Source organism: Schistocerca gregaria, chromosome 2 (genome assembly GCF_023897955.1).
Source record: "Schistocerca gregaria isolate iqSchGreg1 chromosome 2, iqSchGreg1.2, whole genome shotgun sequence".
Classification (NCBI taxonomy): Eukaryota; Metazoa; Arthropoda; class Insecta; order Orthoptera; family Acrididae; genus Schistocerca; species Schistocerca gregaria.
In genome coordinates, this window is record NC_064921.1 from 86120358 (window position 1) to 86131624 (window position 11267).

An 11267-nucleotide genomic window follows, 5' to 3' on the forward strand; every position below is an offset into this window, starting at 1 on the left:
CTGTGCCCTTTTCCAATCCTTTGGAACGCTTCGCTCTTCTAGAGACCTACGGTACACCGCTGCAAGAAGGGGGGCAAGTTCCTTCGCGTACTCTGTGTAAAATCGAACTGGTATCCCATCAGGACCAGCGGCCTTTCCTCTTTTGAGCGATTTTAATTGTTTCAAGAGCGATGTTCACCATTAATGAATTAAAGTTAAGTATTCCACCAGCTACGTCCGTTTTTCTAAATTCTAATTTCCTTCTCCTGTTCCAGACCTAAAACGCGTGCCTTTCGGCCTCCTCTAGTAACACGGTGTTGGCTCTCCTGCCAACCACAACACAATGTTCGCTGAATGGTAGTTGAGGAGACACTGCTGGTAGCCCCTTGGTTCATTTGAGTGGTCAGTTGCTCAACAACTGCACATTTGCACATCAGTTGGCCCTCACACCTCTGTTCATCTGTTGTTCAGCCCCATCATCTAGGGTCTGTAGTGCACCACAGTTGCCTTGGTGCCAATTTTGGATAGCATCATTTTGCCATCCAAGGTATACTTTAACCTCAGCAGCAAGCGAATCCTTTACAAACTAAGCCATTTCGGAAACTCTTCCACCCTTGGCCTGGAAATCAATGATCACACCCGTTTGGACATCAGATAAATTGCTCAGTCTCCATATTACGACAATGACTGAACTGCTATCCACATCTCACTGGCATACTTTACATACTCTCACCGTTAGATTTGCCACCGGGCATCTATGAGTGATTATTGCACATTAACGCCGTTATTCAAACCTGTGAAAATAGAAATCCAGCTTTAGTGCTAGAGGGTGGTTGGATGCCCTTCCTGTCGCCGCCCCCCCCCCCTCCTCGTCACTTTCCTCGACACTGGGTACCTCATCTGTCTGTGTCTAGCGTTACCCCATGTAACAGTGTGCGAATTTTTTCTAGATGTTTGTGAATTGTGTAACTGAGGGGACATGGGCACCAACCCAATACTCACATAGTCAGATGTGGGAAACCAGCCCTTGTTAATCAACCATGCATATCCGATTCAGGCTGGTGCACATCCGTGAATCCCAGAAGTGGTGTGCTAATGCGCTGCTGTAGTGGGTGGGCCCCTGAACGCACTTTAATAATGAATGATATTGCTAAATTGATACTAACAGACTGCAACCGTTGTTACAAATTTTCACATCGACAATAAAGCTCAAGGAATGATACAGCATTGGGCAACATAACTAAAATATACAGTGGACTATCTTTGGCAGTCTTACATGGAAACAATTTTCGTTTCAAACGTAGAAGATGGTACAAGTCGTCAGCAATCATCGACATACTTAAAGTTCATGGAATGTAGTATCAACTGCGACGATCGTGAAGAGATTTGCGTTTGTTAAAGGCTGCTTTAGGGCAACAATGTCAGGGTTGATCAGGTGGCGTAACATGGAGTTGTTTCTGGAACAATCGACAAATTCCAATCGATTGTCGCTTCAGCGTGAATGAAATAACCAGTGTCAAATTCCCATATTTCTTACTACACGAAAATTTCTTTATTGTTATTGGTCTTCAGCTTCGAGTAATAGTGCTTGTTACAAGCTCATAGAAGCGGGTGGCAAATAATGATAGTTATATTTCACTGTACGTGAAACAGTAACTTAAAAATCCCAGACCAGGTGCAGCTATAAAGTTAAAAGAACTCATTACAAGTACGACGCTTTCTATATAAGCCCTGTCCACAAGCAACGATCTGTCTGCGCAGAAATCGGCGCAGATGTCTGTACATGCAAAAGGTCGCTGCAAATGTGGTGCGTTCACACGACACAAACTCCAATCTACTATTCGCCCGCCATCTCTCGGTGTAGAAAAGAAATATCAGTGGCAAGCGACTACGCTTCCCGTAAACGTCAAAAATTTAATTCAGTTATTTTGAAATATAGAAATGGAGGAAGTTCTGTTGTGGTCTGTGTTCGCAACTTGTGTTGCAAAAAACATTCAGACCAACCGCAGGAAACAGAGAAAGCGGTCAAAATGGTGTAGACAGTGGCTGCTAAAGCGAAAGCAGTTTTCTCACGTAAATTTACTGCGAGATTTGCAGGGCGATTCTTAAGAAAGCCAAGCAGATCAAAATAGCATAACGTTGGCTGGTATACTTGATCTACTCCTACACCAGATCTTGTAGATTCTGAACTTTGGATAACTCTTTTCGGTAAACAGTTCGCAACGATTTTTTTTATTACTGTTTCTCTGTTTGCTGAGGCGTCAACTGCCCGCAGTTTTTCAATTAGAGCATTGTATGGTGCTGTCGTTTTGTCTTGGTCACTATATTCTTTACTTTTAATCTTCCACAAACAGGGTGGTATCTATATATTTCAATGAATTCACTAACAAACTCTCGAGAACACTGACGAATATCAGCCATTTTAATGCCCTGTGCGCAGAAATACAAACACTAGACTGAGCAAACAGCTGTTTCGCGCCAGATTTGCGGCGATCTCCTGTCCACACGCTCCAACTTGTCTGCGCAGATGTGGTTTGAACCCACAAATTTAAGAGGTTTCGCTCAAACCTCCAACTTCCATGTTTGCACACACCTTTGGTTTGTGCAAATCTTCTGTCCGCACGCTCAAGAGAGTGAAGAGACATCTGAATGACGATACGGGAATAAATAGTCCAAAGAGTCGCATGTGTGAAGCACATCCCCTCCCCCTTCCTTCTACCCACGTCTGTGGTCAATTAAGTAGGGTGCCAGTGTGAGACCCAATATATTACTTATTAATTAATAAAGCACAATGGTTGTAGGAGATCTGAAAACGACAGACGGTGTGAAATCCCTGGACGCATACCTTGCAGACAGAAGCTATGTCGACGGGTGAGCTGTAATTGAGATATGGGCAAGCTACAGTGGAACACGTGTTGTGAGACTGTGTCATTTCTGGAAAGAGGGTAAAGTCAGAAATGATTGTATTGAACCTTAAAGTTGAATAAAAATGTATTATTTGCAGGTTTCAACCAACGCAGGCAGATGTGTGCGTATTCGAAACGTTAGGAAAGCCTCCATCAGCTGATACACCTCATGCATTGCGTTGGTACAATCATATTAAATCATATGGAGCTGACAGCAAGAAATTTCCAGGTGAAAAGAAACCACCGGCGGCTTTTGCTGGAGCAGTAACGAATGGCAGTGCGCCATCCGGAGACAAAAAAGACGATGATGACGACGACGTGGATCTGTTCGGCTCAGACGACGAGGAGGTAAGTGGTTAAAATTATTTTCCAACAGTATGGATGCGAAGATTATCCTAGATAACACATCTGTTATAGGAAGCCACCATCTTTCGAAAAGTTTAAGAGAAAACTAAATTACGATAAACTTCAGTATGTGCTGAGGGTAATTTGTTATTTTTAGGGTTGTGTATTCAGTGATTAGGATACGTTGATTATTTCCATTACGCCAATCAAAGAACAGTGAAATTTACTATAATTTTACCATAAAATTGTATAACAACACTTGTAAAATGTAATTGTGCGTATGTGGTTTAGTAAAAATGTTTCCTGACTTCGCATTGCCTGACACAATAAATACTCAATCTTTAGATAGTACTTGCCAAATAAGACAATGAAGTAATTAATATTCTAGGATAATTTGCAGGTAGCAACTCTGGCGAATTTTTGTTCACTTGAGGACTGTAGTGTTTCTACCTTTAAATCAGAGTGAAAACTTGACATATCCCCACAAAGCTGTCAGTTTGTCATCTCATTATTCTCTAATTTCTTTTCCTGTGCCATGCCATTGAGATGTTTAGTGTTAGTTTCAGAACTGAATAGGGATGTGCATATGGCCTTTAGTCTTTAGTATTATTTTGTATTCCTTTTCAGTAGTTGGCAAGCTTAATGTAATTATCTTCAGATGCTGTCATATAGAACCAGAATGAGATGTTTAACATCTTGATAGCCAGTAGTAGCTTTTCTCCCCTTCTTGTTTTCATCATTTTTTTTTAAATTTTCATATACTTGACAGAGGTTTGGTTGTTGTCCTTTGTTCCTTGTGATTTATACTTTTCCTCATGGTTCATAATTTTTAATTGTAACCAAACAGTTAATATAGTAATGTATCTGTTAAGCTTGAAAAATTATTTGTTAAAATCAGTTTGCATATACTTCCACATAACGGAAGCAAGAGGCCAGCCTGCAATTGATGTGAAATTAGCCCCTGTAGTGAGTGCACCAAAGTAATTGGGACAATGTTGTCTTGTTTACAGTTATGATAAACTTGTGGAATTGTGTGAAGTTTAACAGTGAAGTTAATAATTGAGTACCTTCTTGATTAGGACTTGGTTTCAGTATTCAGAATTGCTGTTGTTTAAAATGTAAAAATAGTTAATGTTTAAATTGAAACATTCAGATATTATACAGGATATTATTTATTCTATTCCCCCCCCCCCCCCCTTGGTATCTTGCCATATAGGGTATACCAAGATTGTAGTTATAACATGAGAGGAAGTGCTGCCAGCATTCTGCTCTTTTACGCCTACCTTTTATTAAGACTAATTTGGTTAATTCTCCTATGATATCCCACACACATGCCCTTAACTGCTTCAACATCTCATTTGGTTGTTATGGAAGAGACAAGAATAACTGATGGTGTACTTCACTCTTTCTCTGGTCAATGTTCATTGGCAGATGTATTTGGCAGTCACTCTTGTTTGTGATTTTCATTACAAGCTTAATTGGAGGTGAAATTTCCTTTATGATTACACTTGCTAAGTATTAATTTGAAGTTTTGAACATTTAGATTATTACTCTTGTAGTGGCTTTATCACTGTGTCAAGAACAGTTGACGTAATCATAGTTGGAATATTAAAAGGGAGGTGGGAGGATGTTGAATGTATGGTGGGTGACATAAATTCATTGATACAGAAGACTATATGTTTCCTTCCTCCAGTTTCAACTGAACTACATCTCTAGCTTGATTGACGTTATCAGTGCAGAAGGTGTAAGTAAAAGGTTCATATTGAAACTGTTTGAAGGTTTTCTTGCTTTTAAGGAAACAGTAGCAGGAAATATAGATAGAAGACATGAACTTGGAATATCCAATAATAATTATAGCTTTATAGTTAATAATGGAAGCAAAGAGATGGCAGTGAAATAAACTGAGGTACACATGTAATTTTGACAGTGTCCCACAGTGTATCCTCAAGTTCCCTTGATAATATAATGAAACTGATTATTTCAACTTCCAACTTCAATGCTAATACATTTAATCCATCTCTCTCCTTTCGTATCCCTAGAAAACTGTGTATTACACATAAGACTTCAGCTTGTCTACTCAGTGGTTCTTTCTAGATTATTTATGCTTGACGAGATCTTTCGTAGGGTTGCCCTGCTATTTAAGTTGAGAAACAAGATATCGTTTTCCATTTACTGACATCTTTGCCGTCTGAACTAATTTTATGTTCCTTATTTTGTTGCTCTGGACTGGTAGTTCCAAATGCTGAATTACTTCATTGTCTCATCTGCCCCCAAAAACTGTATTCTTGGCTAAAGGATCAAGTAGGAAGATATGCTAAGCCAAGCCTATTGCTGGCTGTTCGGACATAAATGTGTGGTGAAAAGAGCTGGGGATATGGGTGTGTTAATAGATATTAAGTACAGGAAGGTGTCAACAGGATGCAAGAACATGGAGGGCAAATTAGCTGCCGGTCCCTCCTTCCCCCTCCAGGGTTCAGTGAAACGAGATCGGAACTTGACTCTGACGCCCTCCTCGACAAAATCTCACTCACTCTCTCAACTGCGTTATTCATTTCCCTTCTTGTAATCTATCTTTGCTTCTCATTTTGCCCTTATCAATTCTGGACTGAAGCAGGCACAGTGCTTACCTTATACCATCTCTGATACTCCCCCATCATCCACATCTACCATCATCCTCACTATGGGTAGGTCCATCTCATCCTGGTCTCTTAGCTGTCTTTCCTTTTTAACCTGTCAAGTCCCCTCAATGATCTCCAGTCTGATATGAAGAGGAGAGACACTGTTGATGTTATTTGACAGCTGTCAGATGTACAAGGAGGTGTCAAATGAAAGAGGTACAGAAGGAAAGAAAAGAAGTAATCTGTTTATTATTTCAAAACTGATCGGCATAACTGCTGATACGTTTACTCCATTGTGAGACCAGATGGTCAGTGCTGTTGTGCAAAGGCATTTGTAATTGCCTATGTCATCATGATTGTATCTTCAGGCAAAGCAGACAGCCACAGTTGTCTTTCTTCAGGGCTCCAAAAAATTTGGAAATCACATGGAAAGATATCATTGTTGTTTAGAGTACATTGTGGAAGTTTCACTGCGAATCCTTACACATCCTCCATACAGTTCCGATCTCTCCTCATACAATTTCTGTAACTTTGGAGCCTTGAAACAAAGATATTCGTGGCCATCAATTTGCCTTGGATGAAGAGTTGCACTGAATCAGTAGCAATTGCAAACATTTTTCCATAAAGGCAGTGATTGTCTTGTCTCACAGCAGGATAAATGTAATAAGTTATGGGAGTTCCTTTGGAAGAATAAACAGTTTAGGTACTTTTTCCATTTAACTACCCCTTTTATTTTGTTCCCTCTAGTAATTGTTGTAGGCTTGTCATTTTATGGCAAATGGTTCATATAAGTAACACTGGATCAAAGAAATATATTTTGCGGCTCTAGTTCTTCCTCCTCTTAACGGAATTTATAAGGTTCTGAAACTGTACAGGATTTGATGTAAGGTAGCTTTCGTACAGAGAAAAGTGGTATGATATAGTCAATGTGTTGAGGAGGCAGCTGCAGTAAGCTGGAGTCCAGAGAATTGCTATATAAGCAAATTTTAAACAAATCGGTTGATTAAATGTTGAAGTGTAGTGGAAAGTTAGATAAGCAGTGTATCTTACTTTTTGAGCATGGAGTATCTACTAGCTTCCTCAGAGTAGTTCACGATCGTTGCAAGTATGATACCTAAAATTGTTGGAATTTACGTTTCATTAAACCTGAATGTCACAGTCTGTTTAGAATTCTCACACCCTTCCATCATCATGGTCTCTTAATTGCAATGCAGTCTCATAAACTTCAATACACCACACCACTTGTTTGTTTTGGTAACCTCAGATTGATTGAGATTTCTCTTCTTGTTATATGTGATGATGTGCCATTGTTGCTGCCCCTCTCCCTCGTAGTCTCTTGTTCTGCTCACTGGCCTTCAGATGTTTCTCAGTGAGAAATGATAGCTGATGTACACTAAAGTGACTGCTAGGTGCAGTGTTTCAGTCCACATCTGAGGTATCCATAGGCATACAGATTTCTTGTTAGGGCAACAGTGCAGTGAACAAAAGTGTGGTCGGGTAAAGTATATCTAGACTCAATCTGTTGCTATCTGCTGAATGACTGGTCATCAATGACTTCTGTACTGAAACAGAAGGGTCTCCAAATAACACCCAGAAATCTTTTCACTCAAAGCATTATTAATGGTAACAGGTAGATAGATGTTGTTTGTGTATTAATTTAAATGAAACTACGTCAGGTATGACATTATACCATGAGCGGCATAGGAAATCCTCCAACCACTTCAAAATCGCCTGTTGCCCATGGAAGACTCCAGTGATTCCTGGAAGGAGTTGATCTTAGTTCTCGTTTGTGAAACTGGGAAGGATTTTAGGATCATTCATCCTGATTACAATGAAATGGCCTTGGAATAGATAATGGGGCAGTGTTGAAGCTGATTTGTAATATTTTGGAAAATAATTGTCTTCAGTGCATGTGGAGATTTTGGTGCACAGCCAATAACTGACAATGCAAATGCCTTTCATATGCAGACAACACTTTTTATATTTTTAACTTTCAAGAAAACCTTTGATAGCTACTTACATGCATAAAATTTTCAAGCAGCTCCCCAAATGATACCTTCAGGTATATCCTGACTTTCATTACCAGATATCATGTGAGGAATAGCTACACGGATCCTTAAAAGGGATGTTTGTTGAGGATCTGTTGTCACTATGTTTTCAATAGCTATTGATGTTATATAACAAAGACCAAAGAAGGGTTCCTTGCTCATTTCAAAGTGGTTCTTGTGAAATCAGACAGACATTTAACTTTGATGGTGGTACGTCATCAATTCATCAAATTTTACCAAAGTTTGCGTATGTAAAAGGTTTGTGTCAAAATTGTGCTGAAAAAACTCACAAATGAGCAGTAGAACAATTTCAGATCTGTGTGCACAGATATTCTTGAGAGGGTTGCCAGTAAATACAAATGGTTCAGTTGTGTAGTCACAGATGAATCTTGGATATTTTTTATTTTTTTAGTATGATCCTGAGATAGTGTGGAGCAGCCCGCTGAGACGTCTCCTTGACTGAAAAAAGCTTGAATGACCAAATTAAAGACCAAAACAATGCTGATTGCACTATTGAGACAATTTAGAGAATCGGCGCTTGAAGCTGCCTGCCGAAAGATTCTACTGCCGCCAACATACATTGCGTGTAAGGGCCACAAAGATAACATTAAAAAAAAGGCCTTATTTGGAGGCATATAGACAGTTTTTTCCCCTCATTTTGTTTGGAGTGGAACAGGAAAGGAAATGACTAATTGTGGTACAGGGTATCCTCTGCCACACACCATATGCTAGATTGCGGAGTGTCTATGTAAATGTAGTTAGTTTGTTTTTTTGACACTAGGTGGTATCGTGCATAAAAAAATTTTCCTTCAGGGAAAACTGTCAACCAAGTGTTTCACAAAGATGTCCTCAAAACGCTTAGGAAAGGAGAGCCAAGTGAGACCAGATGTTGCAGAAAAAAGGATGCTGCATCATGAATATGCCCCATGTCACATGGCCACTTCCATCATGGAATTTTTTATTTCAAAAAGCAATCCTGTTGTCCTACCCTCATTCATGTGATTTGTCCTTGTGACCCTTTTTTACCCAAAATTAAGAAATGTCTTAGGGCATGATAAAGGACTCATTACAACATTCAAAAGAATGTGACTGACATGTGAAAGGCTCTACCAGTTGAAGCATTTCAGCTCTGCTACCAAGGCTGGAAACAGTGCTTTGAAGGGGACAATATTGTTGAAAAAAAACTTTGCTAGATAAAAATCAATCCCATTATGTTTTTCATGCATCCTATAAACAAGCTGAAAATATCTTGTATGTGAATTGAAAGTGGGACTTCTCAATGGTTATTTGTATCTGGACTGTCCCTTTTCAGGTACAGTGGGTGGATGAATCCTTACTTATAATGTAATATGCAAAAAAATGAATTTTAAAGGAAATAAAGGTTTGCCAAAACTTTTTCATAAAACTTAAGACAGACCTCAGAGACTGTCCCCCAACACCCACAGTGGTTGTTGTTGTTATTTGTGTGTGTGTGTGTGTGTGTGTGTGTGTGTGTGTGTGTTTTAAATTTGTTTGCATATCTTCCTTGCTAATTGAATGCTCTTTTATAGGATGCTGAGGCAGAAAAGATTAGGGAAGAAAGGTTAAAGGCCTATGCAGAAAAGAAAGCAAAGAAGCCAGCACTTATTGCAAAATCAAGTATTGTTCTTGATGTGAAACCATGGGATGATGAGACTGATATGAAAGAAATGGAAAACAAAGTTAGAAGTATTACAATGGATGGTCTTGTATGGGGCGCATGTAAGTACCACAGAAATCAAAATCAAATTATATCTGTTTGATAAATTAGAATTTGCAGTACTTCTTGATTGAATTTTTATGTTTAGTTGAAATTTTTGTCTAGGCACAAACAGCAACTATTTTAATGTAATTAGGATTGGCCTTTAACACTTTGTAAAAATTTATTGAGTTGGTAAAATGTTTAAACCTGATGAGCATGCTAGGGTGAAAACCAATATATAAATATTCTCATTTGTTCTTGAGAGTCAGTCAAATTAAGATAATAGAGATCTGAATACCCATTGTATAAGTAAATATCAATGCGTTCTGACACCTGTGGCGCACTGTGTAATATCAAATCACATGGGCCAAATAATAAAAATGTGGGTTGAATGTTTGGTCAGTTTTCTATGCATTGGCCATATAATTACATTTAACAGTAACATGTATGGTATTTATATATTTATTAATAGTAACATATGGTTTATTAATTTTTTTTCTGATGCTAAATATTTGATTTGTTACACAGCCAAACTGGTTCCTGTTGGTTATGGAATTAACAAGCTCCAGATCATGTGTGTTGTTGAAGATGAAAAGGTTTCTGTGGATTTGCTTGTGGAAGAGATACAGAATTTTGAAGACCATGTGCAATCTGTAGATATTGCAGCGTTTAATAAAATTTAATTTTGGTATTAATAAGATTATTTTTGTGTAAAAAAATAAAATTTGAAAGCAATAATTCTTTTTGCTGTTCTCTTTTATTTCTTTATTTGCCTTGATTTAGCCAGCTAGTCATTCACTCTAGCCTTACTCCATTTTCTGAAATTTATTCTTAAAAATATACTCTGTGCTAGACTGCCATTTCAGTTTTAGATCAATTGTACATTTGTGTGTCTTGTTTCTTAAATTTTCTTTCTTTTCCACTCTGTGATAAAAGTGATGTGTGGAGTGTAGATATAGAAGGAAAAATTAATTGATATTTTGCTATTTGATGCAAGATCTGCTGTGGTTAGGTGTTGAGATTAAAGCAGAGAGAGAATCAGTGTGCAAAACAGTGCAGCCATGCTGATTTAAGTCATCTAGCGCTTCTGTGAGTCGAATAAGATGAATGGTGGGTTATTTTCTTAAAGAAAACCTGATCATCCCCATTGATTTGTGTGAGAATTAGCCACTGGCTCAATTTTTGCAATAAAGTACTTTCTTCTTACTGCCCATAAAGTGAGCTTCTGGTGGATCTTATGTGAAGTCCTCAAGATTTAAGTTCCAAAATGGCCATTTAGGATTCATTCTCGTACACACTCAGGAAAATATAGACAGTCCTTCGTTCTCTGAATACCTACGGGGAAACAAGTGTAGCAAAGTGGTGATTTTTATAAACAGTTTGACATTTTTTAAGTATGGAAATTCTTATCAATAACTTAATTAAAAAGTGAAATCCTCACAATTCAGTCTTAATGAAAAGTATTAGGCTGTTTTGTGAGTTGGAGAGAATAACTGTTACCACAACAGTACTTGATGAGAAGTCTGTTCATAGACAATAGCAGCAGGTGGTGGTGTGTCTAATTCAACTGGAATTAGCACATACAGTGTTTGATGATTCACATGTGGATCCTGGAAATAGGTAAAGTAGTCATTAGTATGGAATTGTTAAT

The 11267-nt window shown here is 38.4% G+C and overlaps 1 protein-coding gene across 1 annotated transcript; it reads left to right on the top strand.

Annotated features, from left to right (window-relative positions):
- Positions 1–2678: 2678 nt before the first annotated feature.
- On the top strand, positions 2679–10354 carry LOC126336372 (elongation factor 1-beta'). Its single transcript, XM_049999978.1, has 4 exons — positions 2679–2850; positions 2984–3233; positions 9447–9636; positions 10145–10354. The coding sequence occupies exons 1-4, from the start codon at positions 2771–2773 to the stop codon at positions 10297–10299; spliced, it is 675 nt and encodes a 224-aa protein (XP_049855935.1). The 5' UTR covers positions 2679–2770; the 3' UTR covers positions 10300–10354.
- Positions 10355–11267: the final 913 nt, after the last annotated feature.

Excerpts from the sequence above, each read along its gene's own strand:
- LOC126336372 (XM_049999978.1), top strand. The coding sequence starts at position 2,771 with ATGGTTGTAGGAGATCTGAAAACGACAGACGGTGTGAAATCCCTGGAC. Across the intron at positions 2,851-2,983 it reads GACAGAAGCTATGTCGACGG|GTTTCAACCAACGCAGGCAG; the intron begins GTGAGCTGTAAT and ends TATTATTTGCAG. Across the intron at positions 9,637-10,144 it reads TGGTCTTGTATGGGGCGCAT|CCAAACTGGTTCCTGTTGGT; the intron begins GTAAGTACCACA and ends TTTGTTACACAG.